Below are 23,612 nucleotides of genomic sequence, written 5' to 3' on the forward strand. Positions count from 1 at the left end.
TGTTTATTAAATAACCAATGATTTGTCTTTTTTAGAGAATTAAAAAATACAACCCGAAGAATGAAATTAATGTGGCGATTAGCTGTTATTAAACATAGCCAGCGTACAATGTAATGAAACATCGTACATCGGAATAGTCGTTTTCTTACTTTATTAGTCTAGCACATTTCATACAAACAGCAAATTCAATGTGCAAAACACAACAAATACATAATTTGTCAAGTAAAATGACATATTAAAAAAGAAAGACAGAAAGAAAGATAAAAATCGGGAGCCTAAGGATAGAAATCACAACGATCAACTCATAAAATGACATATAAGAAAGAAAGAAAGAAAGGAAGGAAGAAAGAATAGGTAAGTAACGATAATAAAAATAGAAATAAATAGTAATAAAAATAATAACACCATGAGAAGTGAATTGGAGGATGGGGGTGGGATATAGTTTTTGTATAATTCAACTTCAATCTGATATTTAGAACGTGTGATATAAAGTAAGGACTTATTTTTGGATTGGTGACTGAAATAACATTACTGAAATTGAGATTGCAATTCATCACATTACTCTTTTAATGAGAAAAGTAATAACATTACTGTAATGCGTTACTGAGTTACTCGTTCCCACCCATCACTGTCCATTACACAGCCTGCTGTCTATCAGAGGCATTACCGACACCTTCAGACGCACTGGGGATGCGCGCTCGGCTGCCGCCTTCTGGTAAAACAGAAAAGAGCAACAGTCACAGCCAGTAGAATCCGTTACTAACCACACACTGTACAATCAAGGGTGTTAATGTCCAAACCTTGTGTGTACAATATGCATCTCCATGTGGAGGAATAAAGAGCGTAATTGCATTTATGTTCTGTTTATGCCCCCATTATAAATGATTAGCTGTGGCTATGGAGGCCACTACTGTCTCCCAGTTGTACTGTTTCTTTCAGAGTACACAGATTCCTATTCATATTTCCAGTGGTACCACACAGACAATTACAGGTAGCTTAGATAATTACTCATGTTATAACCCAATGACTATTGTAGCCAAGTAATAGCAATAGCAAGAATTGACCTCTTAATTAGAATTGATTGAAAATCAAATGCAGGAGAACAGAAAACATTAAAAGGAATGTGTAAGTGAAGTAAAAAACATCAGAGGCTTTTTAACATTAACCTGAGAAAAACACATAATCTTTTTTCATGTGCTGATATCATTCACTTTAGACTGGCACAATGTATAGAGCATTATGGTTCATCCGCAGCTTAAGTACATGTCCAATCAACTATAAGCATCTACTGCAGGCTGCTGATGGCATTATAAATCTAGATAAAGGATCAAAGGACATGAAACCTGGCCTATAAGAATATGACCTCGATTTAGTTCGTCCCAGCTGTGTTTTCCGAATCAGTCAGGCCACAAGCCGTAATCCCCTGTCTCCGTGGATTAATAATGTAATCTTCGGGGCAAACACTGAACGTAAATGAAATGCTTAGGTATTCATCTGGGCACTATTGAAATGAATCACCAGTGAATGACCTGAGACAAACGCCGTTCACGCTGAAACAAAAACTTTCACCTTGCATGTGCTGTTGCAGGAACAACTGCTGGTATTTCATCATGCGTACTGGTTTGGAAAGTCATCCAAAGTGGGTAATCATTTTGGTTCCTGTAGTGCAGTTTTTTTTTTTTTTGTACTTGGCTGCAGGACGATTTCCCGGGCCTTTTGGGGTCCTGATTCATTTCCTCCTTACGTTTGATCATCTGCCTTTTATTTCAAGACAAACAAGCCTCTCCTCTACCCGGCGTACCCAATATTCTGTCTGCTCCTCTCTGCTTCTGTTTCATCCGAGGGTGGGCAAGCATCCAGCGCACAGCGGGGGACCAGCGGGCTTTTAACTCACATTAAAGGTAGAAAGGAGGTTCGCACACTGTGTACGGCTCCATTTTATTGGTGAGCAGTACAAGCAGAGGGTGGAAATTGACTCAGAGTAAACTTTTATATGATATGAGGCACTTACACATAAAGGCATGCCTTTCTCTGGCTTTTTATAACTTTCTTGTCAAACACATCTCGTATTTCCCTTTTTTACAATCTCTACCCTTCTATACTGATGTTGTTTTTCCCTCTCAGCCTCCTCTCTCTCGCCTGTGGAGACATTTGGCATCTGGGTTACAACCTCCAGGGATCTCCGTGGATGGATGAATCCAGGAGGAGGCGGGTGTGCAGCGGAGTGATATGGAAAGAGAGGGTGCTCGCTGTGTGGGGGGGCCGATACAGGTAGAGGAGCCGCTGTCTCTGGAGGTATTATGGAGGCCAGGCCCACAGGGAGGAGTGTGTGCCCAGCTGGCTGTGACAGGTGCCACAGCGCGGCTCTGAGGTTGCCATATCGCTGAGCACGGCCGAGGGGGAAAGGCGCCGCTAGGGAGTCGGTATGCAGAGAGCATCCGTTCAGCTCAGAGTGTGACGGTGTTTGCATTTTGAGCGGAGGAGATGTCACGCAGACAAGCATGAGAGGAGAAACCGTCCCTCCTGTCGAGGCTGCCGCAGCTAGTGGTCTTGATCAGGGATTCGCATGATTCAAGACCTCTGGGGAAGATCAAGTCGGTCTCCAGCGTTTTTTCAGATTTCTCTCCTTTTTCTTTTTCTAATCTAACATCTGTCCTCCTGCCTGTCTGTCGCTGTCTATCTCTGCCTGTCTGTCTCTATCTCTCTCTCTGTCTCTCTCTCTTTCCTCCAACCTGCCTTTTTCCTGGGCAGCACAGCAGCTCACAGGCTTTGATGAGAGGTCTGAGCTGAAATGTCACAGGGATTAAGGGGTTTTGCCTCCTGCATCCTGCTGGATCAGTTCTGGCTGCCCTCTGCGCCGGTGCTTCCTCCTCGCCAAACAGGTGCCGAGTGGCATTTCTTTCTGCTCCTCTGTGTCCTATTGAATTACCTTCTGGGGAAATAACACTGCTCCGTGTTTACAGATGACTAAGGAGGGAAACGGGGGATGAGGGGAGACGGAGGGAGGAGACGAGATGAGGGGAGAGGAGTGGAGAGGAGGAGAGGTGATTGGACAGGAGCAGGGATGAGGGGAGAGGAGATGATCCCGGAGGGAAGAGGAGGAAATGGGGAAATGTGGTTCCTCCATTTGAGTTTAATAGGGATATTGCTCTTTATTAGCATAGCACAGGACTGTATATAAACCCCGACCATTAACAAATACACAAACTGACAGATAGGTAAATATACGCTTATGTTGAACCAGTTGAAAAAAAAATGTAATTTTCATAATTTAGATGTTTTTGGTTGTAGAGAAAAATCATTGCAATAATTCCTACTTCCAGCTTCTTAAAACCTCCTCACACACACACACACACACGCATACACGCACACGCACACACACTAACAAATACAAACGCATACACTCATCTGCAGCTGTTTCCTCCAAATCCGGTCAGACAGATTTGAAAATTAGACGTCTCCAGAGATGTGCAGCGCAGCAGAAGGAGCGTTTAACATCAGATAGATACAGTTGCTGCCATATTAACAGCATTTTGCAGTATTTCATTTGGAGTGTATCACAATGTCAAAGCCTTGAACACACCAAACCGCATTCCCCAGTCCGGCTTGACCTTTTCCCCCGAGGGCCGCAGCTACTGGAACGCTGCCTGCCGTTCCACAAAGATCTCTTCGCCGCTGCTGCTGTGCTGTAGAGGATTCCTGAATTACACTCACCCTCTAAACTGCATTCCCATCTGAACAGGTGATGCATCTAAACACAGCAACAGTAAAAATAGCTCCGCTGCCAGTGTTACATTAGCTGTGACCATGAAATCATTGGCTTCTTTAGTTTCAAAGCATTTCTTCTGAGGACACTGTAACACGGAAGCGTGGAATATCAAAAGACACCATGAGTCTGTGATTTTTGTTGACAATTCTCTGGCTCCTCTCTCAAAGCGCGGATTGTATTCATCACGAAGCCATTGCAAAAGCTCCAACAACTGAGACCAAAGTGACTATTGTAGCGATACCGTCTGTCTTTCATCAAGACTGAATATCCATGCCTGGCCTCTTTTTCAGATTCAATGGTGACAGAAGAAGAGCAGTGGCAGAAAATAAAATCCATCCAATTCATTCATTATGTTTTGGGCTGCGAGGATGAATGCGCTCAGAGAGAAATCTAGGTCATTTCTCCATCGTTAGTATGCCAGCCAGGTGTAGCGCAAAGAGGATTAGAGGGAAGTAATGCCAATGGGGCTCTCTATGTCTCTCTCTCTTTCTTTCTCTCCATCTCTCTCTCTCTATCTCCATCTCTCTCTGTCTCTCTCTCTCTCTCTCTCTCTCAAACCAAACAATCACACTTAAGTGCTCCTTGCCGTCACCTCCAAGAGGATATCCATTGAAATGACAAGTAGCCCAGTCTAGACTTGTGACAAAACGGTCATTTATTACTCGTCTCCAAGGATGAGCTTGTCTCAAGTCCATTAAATACTGAATATTTCCTGAATTTCAATCTTGTGCCTCTATGAGAAGGGCCAGCTGGTCAGTTAACAGGCACATGAATGGCTGAACCCTTTGCCCCCTGTCTACTCCACCCAATAACACTGTTTAAAGAGGAGTTTCTGTTCCTCACTTCAGTTGAAGGTGGTAGCGCTGTTCCAATGCTATCTATTTCTGGGTTCCAAACTGTGACTCAAAACAAACAAAATCTCCTTTGCATTTTTTTCTGAACCATGATACGTTTTGAAGAGACTTTGATGTTGTTGCTCACAGAACAAAGCCTAAACTAAAGAGAGAGTCTTGTTTGAAATATTGACAAAATGAACTCATCAGGGTGTCTGTGTACCCACAAGCCGAGGAGGGAGTATTGAACCAGAATGAGAGGTGGGTTTGGGTTCGGCAAAAATATTATGACTGACTGCTAGCAAATATAGAAGCTGCCTGTGTAATACAAAGATAGAAAACATAGCACAGCCACATGGCCACTCTTTGTTGTCTGCTGTACTGTGGGTATACTTTGAATTAAGGGTGATGTGTGGTGAGCGTTCTGGCGCAAACTGGCTGCCGTGCATCACCCAGGTGGGTGCTACACACCGGTGGTGGTTAAACAGCAATCCCTCAACAGCAAACAGCAAACTCTATTAAAAGAGTGGAGAAGGCAGATATTCCACAGTATGCAACTTTTCGGAAGTAATGTTAGTAATGTAAGTCTCATCTTCCTCCCCCAACACTTGTCAATCATCTTGATTAGCTGTCTACTTTGAAAAGGCGTCGACCCTGAGGCTGATGTAACCGGCATCCGTAAAGCTGCCACAGGTGCTGCAGGAGCAGACAACGAATATAGGCAATCTGCAATTTTTAAAAAAGCGATGTTGATGTTGACCGTGGTTTTGAATCGGTCTTGTCTGCTGAATGTTTAGCTTTGCTGTGCTTTCTTTTCTTGCTGCTTTTCACCATTGTTCTTGCTGTTATGACTTCCCTGCGCTGTGGCTGCTAGCCTCACCTTGATAGCCACAACCCAGCAAACCGCTGGCCACGCCCACACCCTAAAATGTGTACATTCTAAAATGTTCCAAACAACACTTAAAAAACATTTTCAGGCAAACAGCGGGGTTAAGGCAAGTACACACAGGGTCACAGACCGACACAGACTGTTAATGCATGATTTATTTATAGTTTTTTTAATGTCACAAAAGTAGCATATTGCAGCTTTAATGTTACATTGAGACGTCTGAAACTGAGACATATAGGGAGATGTACCTCACAGGCAGAGGCTGCTAGAACCGCTCCATCACCACATGCTCCTTGGAGAGTTGTGATGTTTTAGCATGCTGGCCTGGGATGGCCCACAGTGGCCAAATCTAACTGGCCTGCGGGAGATATTAGGATGATCTATTGGTCCAACCTAGGCCGGGACAGTCTGGTCCGGCGAGCTCAGAACAGATCAGAGCCTTATTTGTCCAGAGATGGGGCGCAACAGGTGTTAGTTAGCAAGATACTAAGCTGAGTGCCACAGCCTTGGCTCATCCACCAAAAAGGAATCAAGAAAGGAGTGGAGACCAAGCGGGCAGGGAACTGCTGTGTGGGGAGCAGAGTGTGGATTAAGAACATCATCAGAGGAGACACTGAAGCTGGAAGCAGTTGAACCAGGACCCCGTGGCTCAGGCTAAATCTCTGAGAAAGTAAAGGTTTCACTGTAACAAGTAAGTTTGTGAGGCTGGCTGTGTGTCTTGCTTAGGATGAAATAATGGAGCCAAAGAGAGGGAAAAATTCCTTTGCAATTTGCTGCACTGGATGCTGTAAGAGAGAGATCAAGGACACTGAACAAAGGCAGAGGGAGAGGAAGAAAAAGATGCTCTTGTGTTCCAGCTGCAGTAAGATGGCAACCTGTTTAGCACTTAGCTTCGAGTCATTTGCTACTCCCTTTGACTGTAGAGTTAGCATCAAAGAGTTCTCTGTGGCTCCTTATAAACAACTGGGTTCCTTTGGTAGGTATCAAAGCTTACAGGCTTAATTAGTTTATTAACCTCACCATGTAGCATACTTGCTGCAAGAGGCAAAATGCATGGTTATATTTTTTCACATTCCTATTTTCCATTCAAAGACTAATCTTGTACTTAATTGTTCCCTTGGCTTGTGAAGTGACACGTAGATGCTAAAAACAGACTGGCATTGGAAAAACAAGCACATCCATTCATTCCACTCCATTTCAATACAAATATAGGCATGCCCAAGCCAGTATCTGTTTTTCCTCCACACACAATGACACATATAAACACGCCCACACACAAACAGAGCCCTCTTCCATCTTTTTCTCAGTACTTAGGTGTGCCTGAGCGTTTGAAGGTAAGTACAGTGAATGACACTCAGCCGCATTCTTAATTTTTGGATGGAGCTTAACTCCCAGCCATGCTCAGCAGCCTAAGCTTCTTCCATCAGCCGAGGGTCAAAAGCATACTGACGCTGTTGGGTAAAAACCTTGTAACCCCAATTTTGGTGATGTTCATGTTTTAACTTCAATTAAAGGATTACATGCTCCTCTGTGGGTTGAGGAAATTATACAAATCTTGGGCGAACAAAACAATTTCAAAACCAATTAGATAAAAAATGCATCATTGTCATGCAAAAAAACAAGGCTTTTCTTAGGTCCGGGAAAGTTAACATTTTTGGAGATATAAGGCTTTCATCCATCATTATGTAAACATGCACATATACACATGTGCAGACACTCGTGCAGAAAGAAATGGGGAATGGGTGCGAGGGAGGAATCCAAAATTTCAAGTAGGAAGTGGGAAAGAGCACAGTTCATCAATGGCACAAACACAGTGCTTTATCTCACATAGCAGGTGTGTGGATTACCTTTTTAATTGGATCTTTGTTTGAGCCTGGCAAAGGCAAAGGACTATTGTAGTCACTGTTGAAAGCAGGATGAGAGAGCAAGGAAAGGGCAGGGTGAGAGCAGAGGATGGGAGGTGTGTTTCAATCATCTTTGGTGCGTGCTTCTGGAAACACAAACCCAATTACCGCCGAGACAGAGGGGCGAAGTGTGTGCAACGCAAGCACGCACACATGCTCAGATGCACACACACACAAGTACACGAACACAAGCGTCTGTCTGCCCTGAACATCCTCTTTTGCTATCTGAGTACACTATAGGGTATTAGTGACATCAGTGTGTGAATTTAGAGTACATAGTTAGGATTGTCCTCTCTCCTCTGGGGCCCATTTATCTATTGGAGGTAATATACGGGGAAGAAAAACAAGACCCAGTAGAATTCAGCCAAATGAATGTTGTCTGCTTCTATTCTTCTGCCGCCTGTAATGACAAAGTTTGTTAGTCGTCTCGAAGATATCCTTTCTCATCTCTCTCTCTCTCTCTCTCTCTCTCTCTCTCTCTCTCTCTCTCTCCATGCTATCTTTCAGTATTCAAACTCCAGCCGCCCCCAACCACGACTGCCAATCACAGATCAGCACCACCATCACCATGGCAGCAGAGCTCCTCCAGGCCACTGGGGGCAGGATGGAGCAGATGGAGCAGCAGATGGGTCAGATGAGGCAGATGTCCTCCTCCTCCTCCTCCTCCTCCACCTCCACCTTCTCCATGAGCTCCACCAAGCTGCGCAAGGTCTCCCAGGGCACGTCCAGGACCATGGAGGGTAGGGACCATCCCTCCCTCAAGATCATCTTTTGTGGCACAGTCGGCTTTTCTTCATGTGCTACTCTCTCTAATGAAACATATTTCATTCTGAAATATGTGATGAATGATGGGGGTTAACCTATATGTCTTTTGTCACAATGATCACCACCATGAGCAAAAGTAACAGACTTTGAACATAATTTATTCTGATAAAGGAATAGTTCACCCAAAGATTTGTCATTATCTACTCATCCTCATGCCAGCTGAAACACAGGTGGTTTGTTAGTGCATAAAACACACAGGTAGGTTGCCAGGGTAACTCTGTAGCAGCCTTCTCCAAAACAACTGAAGTCAGTAGGCTCCAGTTCTTTAGAGTTCCGAAAAGGGCTAAAAAATAACCAAAAAATTACACCGTACAGCTCGTGCAGCATAATCCAAGTCTTCTGAAGCCAAATGGTTTCACTGTGAGTTGAAAAGACCGATATTTACACTATTATTTAGCACAAATCTTCACTGTAGCCATTGTTTAAAAAAAAAAACGTTTATGCTTGCGTGCACCCAGACCTTGCACATTCATGTGAATCTTCCCCACTTCTGTGTTTACACTCCTATGCATAGGTCTTGTCATTTGAATGTTCTGCATTGAAATGTATTCATCTGCTCTTGCTTGTTGAGGTGAAGAAGAGACAGATCAACAGCTGGGTGGAGGTTACACTGTGGGGTCTGGGAAGACTTTGAGGGTAGCATGTGGGGCACCTGAACAAATGCCAACCAACGATTCAAGACATTAATCAAATTAATTACTTAAGTCAGTACTAGGGTGCAACAAAAACTACCAGGGAAACTCAGTGCCTGTGTTGATAACCATCACATTTGTATGCTAGGCTGCTGTAACCTAGTTTACCTATTTGTCTATGTTGTGATGCTGCATCTCCTGGTGCGTTTGCTCCCTCAGAACACTCTGTGGTGCAGCGGAAGACCTCAGCTGTGGTGGAGTCCTTCAGTCAGGTACAGAAATCCCCCCAGATCCCCGGGGGAGAGTCTGTCCCAGATTTTGAGGAGAAACTGCGCCCCATCACTGCCCAAGAGGGTGAGTTTAACTGCTCCTTTCATCTCACAACACCTTGAAATTTCAAGCAACACCTCCTGCATCCCCCCAGTATCTCCCTCCCCATTACCTTATAAACAACTGTGAGCCCCTGAGACTACGAGAACTGTGCGCCAGCTAATTTTAGATCCTTGCCCATGGCTTGCCTAGAAACTCCAGATGACACCAGATAAACTCCTCTGGGAAGTAAAAGTTTGCTGCAATGTGTAAACTTGAGATATCCATTTGTCTCTCTGGGCGAAGGTTTGACTTCTACTGTAAATCCACCCTGATCAAAGAACTGAGAAAGACCTCACAAAGCACAAAGATGCTGTGATGGAGTGTGTGTGACGCCCGTGACCTCCACAGAGGAAAATCTTGGCTGCTTTTGCTGAGTACTGCCGTCTGTTCTGCATAAACTGTAGGTGTTTGAGCCTTATTCACACTGGCTCTACCTGTGAATTATAGATTAAGAGACTTGCCTAACACAACCTGTCACAATATGCAGAACACTGCGGAGTAGCCTTAGCATTAGCATTCATGGATTGACCTTGCACCTGCTGGTCCCAAGGGGAGATGGGAAAAGGGGAGACAGAGGCAGTAAATGTGACGTACATTCATTGTCATTGTTAAGATACAATTTCCAAGTCATAATAAACTGTTTCCAAAAAAATCTGTGTTAATGCGGAAAAAAGAGAAGCCGCAGTGGTTATTCTACAGCTAATTATTCTCAGGCAAATAATGAAAGTTATCGTTATCTCAACCGCAGTGTAATGGGTTTCATGGTCTCACAGTATCGTCCTGTGCCTGATCTGTTATTCTTAGGTGACAAGGCAGTGTTCAAGGCCAAGGTGACAGGGAAACCTGCGCCCAGCGTCACCTGGGAAAGGGCCAGCGGGTGCCCCCTGTCTGAGGGGACCAAGACTTTCTATGACAACATCAACAAGCAGCATATACTCAAGGTTTGCCAGCACAACCTCACAGCTCATAGAGCACCTCATTTATAACAGGATCTCACTCATAAACATATTGTGTTTCTGACCAAATCCAACCCAAGGCTGGGATGTAGGAAAAACAAGAAAGATCTTGGCACTAAATTAGGTTTATATTGATTTAGGTCTATATTGATTCTCTCCAATTTTCAAAAGGTAGAACCATTTTGTTTATTTTTGAGTATGTTCTTTCACATAATTGTACAATGGAATCTAGAATAAAGTCAAGAAATATTTTATAGATTAAGCCCACTGTATAATTGTGTTATTTCAACTGCTTGTCCATCTTGGCAGGCACACAACCAGTGTTTGCAATAAAACTGCAGGCCAAAAATTATGGCAAGCATGGCAAATGGTCTGTATTTTTGTGCCTGCATGCAATATCATGATAATACTGCGAATAGATGCATGCACTGTATGTATCAATACAGCCCATTTTCTATAAGCTGCATTCTGCTTTTCTTGGCTACATCGATTGTTGTTACTTAACCATGCCTCATTCATTTATAAGACAAATCCATCATATTTATGCTCAGATGTCATTTGTATTTCATAAAATGCGTATGTTTCGTGAGCGCAAGTGCCTGCAAGTGTTCCTTTGATGAATACACTTGGATTTGAATCCGATTGCATGTGTCGGGGCATTTTCTTTTCCCTTTGACCAAGATAGATAGTCGAATTGCGTTGCGTGAAAAGGTGAGTGCGACCGTGACAGAAGGCTGCAGAATCCCAGTGTTTCTGTACAGGCTCCCATTAAGCCAGGGGCTCTGCCATCTTGGTGCTGTCAACTCAGACAGCACACCATGCATCATGTGGAAAAGTAGATAGAAAAAAAAAAAAACCTCTCTCTGATCCTTTTATCTATAACCACTCTGGAGTGGATTTAGCGCTGTCTCTGTACCAGCCGGGGAGCTTAAGTGAAGCTTAAATAGCTATTATAAAGCAATTAACTTGTGGGTGCTGACATATGCATCTCCCCTTGCCATCTGTTTCTCCGGTGAGGGATGACTGTTAAGTTGCAGTGCTAAATGTTTACAAGGGATTCCTAGCATGGCACTGCCTCCTTCTGATTGGACCAAGTACTGCAACAACATCTGAAGTGACCACAGCTATTGCATGAGGTTTCTTGCATACAAAGATTTGAATCAGCCTCATGACAACTGACACGTATCATTTGCTCTCTCTCCTATTGTTTGTGTAGCTCTCCTCTCAATACTATGTAACACAGCAGATAAGCCGTGAAAAGCATCTTTTATATACAGACATCTCTTGTTTTTCATCAGTGTTGCAACAGGCTTTTAGCACCCATTTTAATTCAATCTTTCTAACATGCAATTCATTTCCTCCACTTCAGATCAAAAGCCTGGCCCTGGAGGACGCTGACGTCTACAAGTGTATTGCTTCCAACGAGCATGGAGATGCCATCTACTCCATATCCCTCATCGTTACAGAAAGTAACTCTGACCATTTGATATAATACATTTGTTGTGTGAAACAGTGTAGTTGTCAAAGTAATCTCTGAGTAATCTAGAGGCTTTCAGTTTAGTTTACCCTCTGTTTTTTTTCCTGGTGCCTCTGGTGAAGATGATCTCTGTCTTTGTTTCTAGATCCAGCGATGGACTTCAAAAAGATGCTGAAGAAACGGTAGGAACACAAGCCTCTAACTCAGACTCAGAAAAAAAAACAATCTGTCAAGGTGTGGGGGGACTTTCTCTGATCCACACCCGGATCCTCCTGTACCACGTATCCACAAATATCGACAGGACAAAGATCTAAAGAGATCCATTGTGTGCCGGTGTTGCCGCAGGGCCGGAGGAAGATGCTTTGAGCCGTCATCAAACATACACATATACTGTCAGACATACATGCACACACCGGCACAGAGCTCTGTATGTGCACGTACACACGAACACGCGCATGCACTCTGGTTTCCCCACTGAGGTCTTTCTTCTTGTGCAGCAGTGTGGAGAAGAGAGAGGAGAAGAAGCCACCTACAGAAGAGGAGATGCTAAAGATCCTGTCTGGAGCTGACAAGAAGGACTACGAGAGGATTTGTGCCGAGCACGGCTTTACCGACTTCAGAGGAATCCTCAAGAAGCTCAAGGAGATGAAGAAGAAAGAGGAGGTGGAGGTGGGCCTGTCACACAGAGAGCTTGTTCACATACCGCAGGATCAGATAGGGAAGAATAGAGTTGGTTAGGATATGAACAACAGCTCAAAATAGAGCAGAACGGAAAGGAACAAAACAGAAAAGAAAGTTTAATGTCACGCAGCGCAGCCATGTCGGCGAAGGGACGTCACATAGCAGCAGCCAAGTCGACTAATGGAAAGTATGCCTAAGAAGCCGGTGGGGAAATAATTATTCTCCAGTGCCGTGCTGCCACTTCTTTTTTTTGTTTGTTCTGTTTATGTAAAATCTGTAAATAAATGTTTGATGAGGTGAATTTTCTCCAGATGGTGCGTGTGCTGAAGCCCCTGGAGGACATCACTGCCAAGCCCGACACCACCGTCGTCTTTGACACCATCCTGGAACTGAAAGATCCAAACACCAAGATGCACTGGTTCCTGGTAAAACTCAAACTGTCAGCAGTCTGTGTGTGTGACTGTGTGTACGTGTGTGCACATGTGCCTGTGTATGTATGTATGCATGTATGTATGCTCGCTGTGCATTTGCATACACAAACCGCTTGTGAGTTTCCCCTCTCATCTTTTTTTATTTATGATTCAGGGCACAGAGCTGCTGCGGATCCAGTATTCTCACGGGAAATACGAAGTGAAACAGATGGGGACCAAGCACATGCTGTGCGTCTCGAGCGTGAGCCTCGGTGACATGGGCACCTACACTCTGCAGGTTGGAGACAAGAACCTGTCAGCCAGGCTCACCGTCATAGGCAAGTGCAGAGCAGAGCTCAGCTCCTTCCCACTGCTTGTAACTCAGAATAACAATGTCATCACTGACTGTTTTACTTACACTCTCTGTCACTCTCTCTCTCTCTCTTTTATATGCTCTCTTTTGCATTTGCATCCCTCTACACCTGTGTGGTGTCTCCCTGTCAAGTGCTGTGCTTTGGACTTGATCCACTGTGTGAAAGATAATGTGATGGGATTGATGATTGATCTGTCATTATGAGTGATTGATGACTGGTCTTTGTCTGAGTTGAAATGTGGAATTAATTAGAGGAAAGCAATATCCTAAATGAGACCTCCTCTTCCTCTCATGTACTTCTCCTAGACATAGACAAGTTTTATTTCAAATCAGTGTGAGATTTTTAACATTTTCTCATCATTTTCTGAAGCTCCTGAGAAACAAGCCTTGGATTCTCTCACTCTGGTATATCATGCTTCTCTGAGCTTTTTCATTTTCTTCTTCTCACACGTCTTAACATGCACTCATTCTCTTCTCAGTCTCTAATGGGTCATTAGAGAGAAACATCTCAGAAATCTATCAGCAATCTGTGAGTGTAGCCATCTACAAATGAGATATGCTTCTCTTATTTGTCTCAAGCGCTTTCTTACGATGAATGCAGATGTATATTCTCTTGTGCATCTCTTTATTGCTCCTAAATTAATACTGTATTGAGATATGCTACATTTCTCCAGAGATAAAGAAAAGGTGATGTAAGCAACAGATCTTTCCGGTGTGAATCTGTGCATCTGCCTGACACTTTTTTTTTTTGTTTTTCCTTCTCCCCTCTCATTCCTTCCAGGCGCTGCCAGTCTCCTGTCATGCCTGCCATCTCTTACTCCATCTGCATGTCTTGATTTCTAACCCTTTCCTCGCTCTCCTTTCTCTGTCTCTCTCCTTCAGATGAACCTCTGAAGTTCCTGTCTGACTTCAAGCCCATGAGAGTGACGGAGCGCCAGACCGCCGTGTTTGAGGTCCGTCTCTCCAAGAAGACCGATGCGCCGCTCATCTGGAAGGTTAGAGAATGACTCAAATAGACATATTGAAGGACTTGCCCACACTTTCACATACATATACTGTACAGTTTACCTGTGATCCCACAAGGTGAGAGATTTTAAGCATTTGCTCTCTAGGAAATAGTTCTCAGCATACATGTAGCTCAGAAGGATAGGGTACTTACAACATTGTAAGTAGAAACCAGCTCATAACCTATTTCAACCTCTATCTCTGACATTATTCCTGTCATTCTCCACTGCATTCCTTTTAAGCAAAAGCACCAGAGAAAAAACTGAATATGTGTTTGTGTTTTGGCAGGTAAAGGGGAAGGAAGTAAAGAGAGATGAAAAGTTTGATGTGTCCCTGTCCGAGGACGGTCTGACCTACACCTTGAAGATTAAGGACGTGAAAGTCAGTGATACTGGAGACTACACCATCAGCATCGGAGACCTCACCGCCACCGCACCACTTTTCATCGAACGTATGGATGAGTGTTTCAGTCGACATTTTCATAAACTTTACTCACCATCATTAAAAACTTTTTTTTTTGCTCTATGTTTTGTTATGTTTTTGTTTTGTTTTTCCCCACAAGGGCTGCGTCTTTCTGTTTTAGTGGAGTTAGCATTTCCAAGGAAACAAACCTTCCCCCTTAGACTTAGAGATGAGCAGTTTCTGCCTTTTTCTCTCCCCTGAGATTAGAGGCTTCCTTCCTTCATAGCTATGCTAAACAACATCATCTTCCCTCTATCTTCCAAATGAAGACGAATGGGTAGCATAATAAATCCTCCCTCCTACTGCTGAGTTGAAAGTAATCCAACCAAATCCCTCCTCACAACAAGCTCATTTATTACGGCTCTGTCTAACAAGATGCTTACTAGCCCAAGGTGCAAGCCGGGGCATGTAAATATCTTCACAAGGACATGTGGCTGTCCTCTGGGGTTGGAGGAACACAGGCACAGTAATTGGGGTTGTGTTAATTAAAGTTATTCATCATTAGACTCTCTTTTTCTTGCTCTATAACTTCTTCTTCTTTGTGTCTATCTGTCTGTTTCTGGTGAAATGTCACAGCAGGGACAAGGCCAAGGCCTATGTGTAGTGACAACACTTTCAGAGGGCAAGTCAGTCTCTTACACTAATTCTCAACCTTTCACTCTTTGCCCAGGGATCCCCATCAAGTTCACCCGCCCCTTGAAGAACGTGCGCGTGACGGAGAAAGGCAAGGCCCGCCTGGAGTGTGAGATGAGCTCCAAGGACGTGCACGTGCGCTGGCTGAAGGACGGGCGCAACATCACGGGGAACCCTCGCTATATCTTCATGCGCGAGGGCAAGAGGGCCGAGGTCATCATGGAGGACTGTGAGCTGGAGGACGAGGGCGAGTACGCCATCGTCTGTACTCAGGACAACGACGAGCACGAATATGTCAGTTCTGCCAATCTGACCGTGGAGGGTAAGGCTATCGATTTATCTGTCTGTTCTCATTGTCACTCAACTGGTTTATAGTCTAATATTAACAATTGGCTTTAATATCTGGTCAGTAAACAGATTTATTGATCAGTAAATAAGAGCCTATAGTTAAACACATTCGCTCTTCTTTATGTGTTGCCAGAGCGTTTCGCCACAGTGAAGAGCGGTATGTCAGATGCTCAGTGTCCTACAGGCTCCCCGGCTGAGCTGTGTGTCGTCCTGAACGATGAGAAGGTGGATGGAGTGTGGCTGAAGGATGGAGTGGAGGTAAGAGACAACATGAGACAGGATGAAGAGGTTGGAATCCCCTTTTTAGCGCCCAAATGCATCCTCCTTCTTGACTAGGGGAGGGAAAACAAATCGATCGGTCTAACATAGCTACACCAATCTTGCCATTTGAACAAATTGCCCACTTGTAAACGCCATTTCAATTAATGAATTGATCCGATGTGGCGTATAGTTCCCAGGAAAACAAATGGAGTATTCACATGCACAAGTATGATAACATTTATGGGATCTTTATGTCTCTAAGCTTTCCAGTGACTTTACTCTGATGTGTTCAATGAATGATCAGCGCATTTTGCTCTCATTCATTCAATCATAATAAAAAACAGTGTCCTGCTTTGTCTTCTGTGCCACATTTGACAGATTTCAGATCTGAGTGGGGTTCAGGTGGTCAAACAGGGAGCGGTCCACAAGCTGCTCTTCAATGGGGTGACCGATGCCCACCAGGGTAAATACACCTTCAGAGCCAAGGGAGCCGAGAGTGAGGCTGTACTCACCATTGCAGGTCAGTGTGTGTGTGTGTGTGTGTGTGTGTGTGTGTGTGTGTGTGTGTGTGTGTGTGTGTGTGTGTGTGTGTGCTTGTTTAAATGCATGTATTCATAGCTGGGGGCACAGCCTTCTCCAGTGGGGCCTTCTCCCTTTCTACTGTAACAAGCTTCCTGCCATTGTCGGGGAATCAGACACTGTGTCAATATTTAAATCCAGACTCAAGACCCATTTATTCAGCCTACAACCTGCTTTAACTCTCAGCTGAAATCTGTGATTCAATTACTTCTCCTGTGGACTGACCTGGTATTGCCCAGTGCTCCCATATTCACACATACAGTGCATGTGTGTGTGTGTGTGTGTGTGTGTGCACATATACACACACACAGGCAAAGCTCTGGACTTATTTCTTAGAGTGTGTGATGTACTTGTTCTGTTGTTTGCTTTTATTATCTTTGTTTTCATCTCTTTTTATCTTGTTCTCTTTATAGCACTTGATGATAAAAGCGCTCTATAAATAATCTTTACTTTACTTGAGTTCTCAAAGCTTGATCAGCAACCCAGCTTCACATGATGTCATTCAACTATATGTTCCTACACATCCCCTCTTATCCCAGACTAAGGTTATTATAGCAAACTAAAACTAAGACGAAAACTAAGTGTTAATGAACACTTAGTTAAAAACTGAATTAAAACAAGACTTTGGGGAAAAATTTTAACTGAACTAAAACTATCTTGTCTACTTGTAAAAAACTAAAAATGCATGTGAAATGTTTTTCATTTTTGTCCTTTTAGTTTGTGAAGGGTAAAAAAGAGAATTTTGGGCAGAGAATTTTTGGCTCTAAACTTTAATATCCCTGCCCCAGACCCTCCGGAGATTGACTCCTCTGTGCTGGACATGCTGGGTTCCCAGCCGGTGACGGTGAAGGCCGGCCAGACGGCCACCATTAAGATCCCCTTCAAAGGCAGACCCCCTCCCAAGGTGACCTGGTACAAGGACGGCCTGGAGGTTATGGAGGATGAGCGGACCAAGGTGGAGCGGACAGCCGACTGCACCACACTGGTGCTCAGCAGGTAGGGAGCAGAGAATGCTGTCATCCGTAGTTCAGTGGTTCAGTGGTTTTTATTCCCATCATATATATAATAACAGCTCAAACACCAATAAAATCTACAGTTGAATGACACTCACATAGCTAGACTACTCATATATCTAAATATCTGCACTCACTCTGCCTGTTTACCAGATGTGTAAGAGAGGACAGCGGTGCAGTTATGCTCCGTCTGAAGAGTGACTGTGGCACTGCTGTTGCCAACCTGCACCTCAACGTGATTGGTGGGTGAAAACACATCTGGCAACAAATGTTAAAAAATATGTTTCCTCAACTCAGATAAGAAATACTTAACCCAATCCCTTTTGCCGCTTTCTCTAGACCATCCTAAGCCGCCTCAGGGGAAAGTGGAGTTCCTGGAGCGGTCGAGGAAGTGCATCAAGATGAAGTGGAAGGCTCCCCGGGACAACGGGGGCAAGCAGGTGACCAGCTTTGTGATCGAGCGGCGCGTGGCCAGCAAGAAGTCCTGGATCAGGGTGGGCGAGGTGGACAGCAGCACCACTGTCTTCAACAATGACAAGGTGGAGGAGGGCCAGGCGTACCAGTACCGCATCCGGGCCGTCAACTCAGAGGGAATGAGTGACCCTCTGGAGACAGAGGAGGTGTTCGCCGGAGAGCCCATAGGTGAGAACTAGTGAAAATATATCAGAAGACTGTTGCCATCATCATCATCATCGTGATCCTACATCATCTCCCCAATCTTCAACATTATTATAATTTACTGAATAAAGACATAAAAGAAACTTGTGAGAGTGAGGAGGTGTGTATGTTTTAGGCATCCAAAGGTGAGAACTGTAATTATTCTCCTCCACTTCATTGTCATCATCACCATAATCACTATGGTTGTCATTCTACTGTAGCAACATTCTTACTTCTTCGTTTCTGCATTTGGCTATGCTACTCCTGTTTAAATCCACCCACCCAGAGCCTCCAGGCATGGCGTCCCAGCCGCAGGTGTCTAACGTCACCCGGGACACCATGACAGTGAGCTGGACACCCCCAGCCCAGGATGGAGGAGCCCCTGTCCTGGGCTACAGCCTGGAGAGGAGAAAGAAGGGCAGCAGCATGTGGGTGCAGGTCAACAAGGAGCTGCTCACCGGTCAGACACTGGGCTGTGAAATAAGCTGTCATGTCTTTTTGTTTTCATTTCCTAGCTGCTGCAGATTTGAAATAGTGTTTCACTGTACAGTTTTGTCAAATGATTCTTCCCATTCTAGGTGTAGTACTGATATGTCCACATTAGAAATCAGTGTTTTCATACTTTCACACTTTATCCTCTGGGTTCAGACATGCATGTGTAAGGATATTTTTCCATGTATGGTTGTTTTTTGCTCAAATCAAATCAAATCAAATCAAATCAAATCAAATCAAATCAAATCAAATCAAATCAAATCAAATCAAATCAAATCAAATCAAATCAAATCAAATCAAATCAAATCAAATCAAGTCATGTCATGTCATGTCAAAAATGGCTATTGGGCACAGCATCCAAACTGTGTGGTAATCAGTTCTGTATTGACAATACCTACTCCTCTGTGGTTGTATTTTTTTCTTGTATTGTATTTGTATCTGTAATACTACTTCCAGATACTAAGTATGTGGTGGATGGGCTGATGGATGATGTGGAGTATGAGTTCAGAGTGACCAGTGTGAACCGGGCTGGAGCAGGCAATCCCAGTAGCATTTCTAATGCTGTCCTGGCCAAAGACCCCATACGTGAGTCCCTCACCGCCTCCTATATAATATTATCTCAAGTATGCTCTAGAACATTTATACCCCAATTAAAATCTTGCATATGACACCGTTAACACACGACAGCATTAAAGAGTGATGTCCTCATTCATATTTATTGCCCCTCCTAGGAGCTCCTGGCCTGGTGAGGAACCTGTGTGTGTCCGACTCCTCGAACTCCTCCGTTTCTCTGCGCTGGAGCCCCCCAGACCAGGGAGACGATCCGTCTGGCTACGTCCTGGAGGTCCGCCCCGAGGACGCCAAAGAGTGGATGAAAGCCACCAAGATCCCCATCGCAGGTACCGCCTTCACCGTGGGAGGGCTTCAGGAGCGCATGAAGTACCTCTTCCGCATCCGCGCTGTCAACGAGGGAGGGGTGGGGGAGCCCGTCGAGCTGTCCGAGGGCGTGTTGGCCATGCCCCCACCTGGTGAGATGACTGCATTCTCTTCTAGTTTTCTCTATTCTATTTGATCCTGAATTAGTGTCTGAAAAATGCGTCTCTGATTTCTTCCTGCACAGCGGCTCCCAGGTTCGACCTCCAGGGGAAGCTGACGAACCAGATGGTGGTCCGAGCCGGAGCGGTGCTGTGCCTTCACCTCAGCTTCAATGTAAGACCTCCATCAGCCTACCGCCAAATTTTCTAATCCCTTGCCCCCTTCCAGGGAGGACAGAGTGCAGGCTCAGCTCCAGAACAACACATCTGGATTCAGTGTTTTGTTCAAGGAAACTTCAGCAGGTGCAGATGCTTGCTGCTAAGGGGCTAGAACTCAGTTTGCCCGGTTCAAGGACGGTCTTCTGAACCACGAGACCAACTTCCCGCCCAAATAACTCCTATCTAAGACGTCCTCACCCTTTCTTCTTCCCCCTCTCTTCCCTGGCAGGGTTCCCCTCCTCCAGTGGTAACCTGGCTCAAGGATGGCATCCCCTCCCATGGCAAGGAGGTCATCACCAAGAGCAAGAATCACTCCCAGCTCCTCATCTCCTCCTCCCAGCGATCTGATTCCGGCGTCTACCGCGCCCACCTGAAGAACGACTATGGAGAGGCGCACTATGATGTCAGTGTCAGGGTTACAGGTAAGTGGTGAAGGCACTTCTATGCTCTCTCTTTGGACCAATCACGAACAATAAGGTCACTCAGAAAATTAGATGTTTTTTCAGAACCTGTTTTGATGACTTTGTGGAACTTTACAGATCCTGCAGGGACATATTTGGAGGTCTCAGTTTTTCATCTTCTCTTTACCACCCCCCTTCTCTACTCTCCTCCTTCCCCCAGACTTTCCGCGACCCCCGAAGAACCTTCGCCTGGTGGAGGAGGTTCCAGGCACGGTGACCCTGCAGTGGGATCACACCCCGGACCTGGCCGCCGACGAAGGAGCCCACTATATCATCCTCAAACGGGACACCAGTACCGCTTCCTGGTTCACCGCCGCCGAGCGCGTCTTCAGCAACAGGTACACCGTGACCGGACTGCTTCCCGGGAGGAAGTACTACTTCCGGGTCATCGCACGGAACTCTATCGGAGACAGTGACCCCCTGGACTCCAAGGAGCCTCTGATCATCGCCAAGGAGAAAGGTAGGCGGGGAGGCATTTGACTTCAGCGTTATGCCTTTGAAATGTATGTGAAAGGAATGTTTTTTCTCATTTTTGTGTGTGTTTGTGTGTGTGTATGTGTGTGTCCGGGTCCAAGAGTGCATCAGCAGCCTCCTGTTGAAGGAGTATGCTCCACCTTCACGCCAGGTGAAGCCCTCTTTCCTCCTGCCGCTGAAGGACCACGCTGTTCGCAGGGGCCATGACTGCACCATGAGCTGCGCCTATCAGGGCATGCCGACTCCACAGGTATGGTTGCCATAGTTACTGATGTCGACAGCTGATCAGCGGTATGTAGGCGATTTGCTGATATTTTAGCATTTTGGGTGGTCGTGTGTTCATGTGCTTTTTTCAAAATAGCAGTAATAATGAGACTTCCTTATAACCGTCATAATCAAACATCTCTGCACCATCTGTACCACCTTATGAATACCATGATATATTGTTTGCACCTTCCCTGTACAGGCGTGCTGGTATAAGGGAGACTCGAAGATCTCAGACTCCCCTCGGTTTTGGCAGAGCACAGCTAACGGAGTGTGTACCCTCGTTATCCCCACCTGTGGAGCCAAAGACGGGGGAGAATACACTCTGGCGCTGGAGAACCCACTGGGGATGGCCAAGTGCTCCTGCAAACTGGTGATCTTTGGTTAGTATTGAAGGAGGGCAGATGGGATGGATTAACGGGTTAATACGAAGAGGTGAGGGCGGAGGTTGATGAATGGATGGATGGAAGGAAATAAGGAAGGAGGTTGCTGACTAATGCTTTATCTGTGTGCCATCCTGTCTTCCAGATAAGGATGACAAAGGCCTTCTGGAGAGCCTGACCAACCGTGCAAACAAAGAGAAGCTCATCTTGTAAGATGACTGCATGAACTGCTGTCTACTAGACTGCCACTACAAAAATGACAGAATATGCAGTTTAATTGGCCAAAGACCTTATGTTATGTTAGTGCTGCCATTTTCAAGAGTTTTAGTTAGAGTTAGTCAGAGTTCATCAGATTCTGACTTGAATTCCTTTTTGATTGTCACTTGTTCTGAATGGTGCCTGTATTCAATTTTCTTGACTCTGGTAATACAACAAATGAACACCAGAGGTCAGACTTGCTGCCATCATTGGTATTGACATGCTGCTCCAGGAGCAGATTCATGTGTGGTGTGGTGTGCTGGGATCTCTTTTCATTATTCAACTCACTCAGTCAGAGAGCTGGTCCTTCTTTTCTTCTCTTCTTCTTCTTCTTCTTCTCTCTCTCTCTCTCTCTCGCTCTCTCTCTCTCTCTCCCATTTCTTCAAGTCTCCCATTTCTAGACTAGACTCAAAGTCCACAATACATGCGATGCCATGCCACTTGCAATGTTGACCAAGTTGAATGGAGTGTGTGTATTAAGTGATATTAAAAACAAAAATAACACACACTTACAGTACACACCATACAGTGCCCTTCATCTACACAGACACCTTGGTCAAAGGTCAAAGGTTATCTGAGTAAAGTAGCATGCATACTGCGACTACTCAAAATTTCACTTCCCTCAGGGCGTCCTGGTGGTTTAGTTTACTAAGGCTCACACCATGTCACCACAACCTCGGTTCAGATCCGGCCTTGGACCTTTGTTGCATGTCATCCTCCTCTCACTCTCCCTGTGGTTTCTGCCACTTTCCACTGTGGACTATCAAATATTTTTGGGTAAAAACACCCCCAAAAAAAAAAAGTTAAAACAAAATCAATTAATAAATTCACCTCCCATGAAGTGCCACAGTGCATGTGAACCCTTCCCTGACAGGCTCTGGACAGGCCGTGCTTTGGAGTGTGCTGCTGCTGCTAGAAGACAGTGAGTAGCGCTCCGGAGCTGCCAGACAGGCTGAGAGAGGCTACGACCCGTCTCCGTCCTGACGTCACTCGGCTGGCTCACACTAACTCCATTTCTATAGAGCCACCAGTGGACTAGCAGTGTGACACATCGGGTTGCCAGGTTCAAATCAATTAAGCACCAACAGGCACTAAACCTACGTCATTGGCACCTTCCGCCTCTTCACTGCTCAGCTGAGGCACAATGAGGTGGAAGTAGTTTGGAGTGAAAGCCTAAATAGCTTTTTTTTAATGTGAAGGTGCAGGAAGGTTACCAGTTGGTATTTCACAAAAAAATAAAGGCTGCCAGGTCCAATGGGAACCAAATGCTCTAGCATTTCAGATCAATTACCCAGAATTGCATTGTGTTTGCATAAATAAACCTGACAGAGAGACAGGGTGAAGAACTCATTTATGGGTTTCCTAATACATCTGCTCATCACTTGAATGGAGGGATGTTGACGGGAAATGGTACAGCAGTGGGATTTATTCTTCTTTCTTTCTTCTTTCTTTCACCTTTCACATCTGTTTGGAGGTTTCAGCGTCATTTCATGGGATTTCATCATTTCAGTGGAATGGCTGACTGCGGTCACAAAGCCTGTTTTTATAAATGCAATCACAGCGGTCCGTCGTTTTAGTAGAAGAGTGGAGTTCTTTGATGGCTGGACCTTGGCTGAGAATGAATGAGATGCATTGGGAAAGGACTGGCATGGTTCCTACAGGAGTAAACTACGTGTTGTGAGTGTGTGTGTGTGTGTGTGTGTGTGTGTGCATGCGTGTGCGTGTGTGTTTGTGCGCATGCATGGATGTTTGAGAAAAAGGGAAAGAGAAAAAAGCAGACAGGAAGAGAGAAGAAGGTGAGGGTAAGACAGAAAGAGGAAGAGAGAAATCTTTATTGGTAGGAAGCTGGATGCGTTCCCATAGGGCTAAAGGCTGCTGAAAGGAGATTTTCCACCATGGCTAAACAATGGAGTGTAATAGAGCAGTCAGTAGAACAGTGCTCTCTGTT

The 23,612-nt window shown here is 44.9% G+C and overlaps 1 protein-coding gene across 1 annotated transcript; it reads left to right on the plus strand.

The window, feature by feature from the left end:
• Nucleotides 1-7,963: 7,963 nt before the first annotated feature.
• Nucleotides 7,964-21,619, plus strand: LOC139908430 (immunoglobulin superfamily member 22-like). The gene is made up of 25 exons (XM_071895120.2): nt 7,964-8,114; nt 9,072-9,206; nt 10,029-10,165; nt 11,550-11,649; nt 11,803-11,839; nt 12,155-12,326; nt 12,650-12,810; nt 12,890-13,086; nt 14,004-14,116; nt 14,415-14,577; nt 15,259-15,543; nt 15,703-15,827; nt 16,209-16,350; nt 17,198-17,405; nt 17,576-17,664; nt 17,762-18,064; nt 18,366-18,539; nt 19,028-19,156; nt 19,303-19,599; nt 19,692-19,780; nt 20,054-20,246; nt 20,446-20,745; nt 20,861-21,009; nt 21,226-21,406; nt 21,552-21,619. Exons 1-25 carry the CDS (start codon nt 7,964-7,966, stop codon nt 21,617-21,619), a joined length of 4,098 nt encoding a protein of 1,365 aa, XP_071751221.2.
• Nucleotides 21,620-23,612: the final 1,993 nt, after the last annotated feature.

This window comes from Centroberyx gerrardi, chromosome 4, assembly GCF_048128805.1.
Source record: "Centroberyx gerrardi isolate f3 chromosome 4, fCenGer3.hap1.cur.20231027, whole genome shotgun sequence".
In the NCBI taxonomy this organism is placed as follows: domain Eukaryota; kingdom Metazoa; phylum Chordata; class Actinopteri; order Beryciformes; family Berycidae; genus Centroberyx; species Centroberyx gerrardi.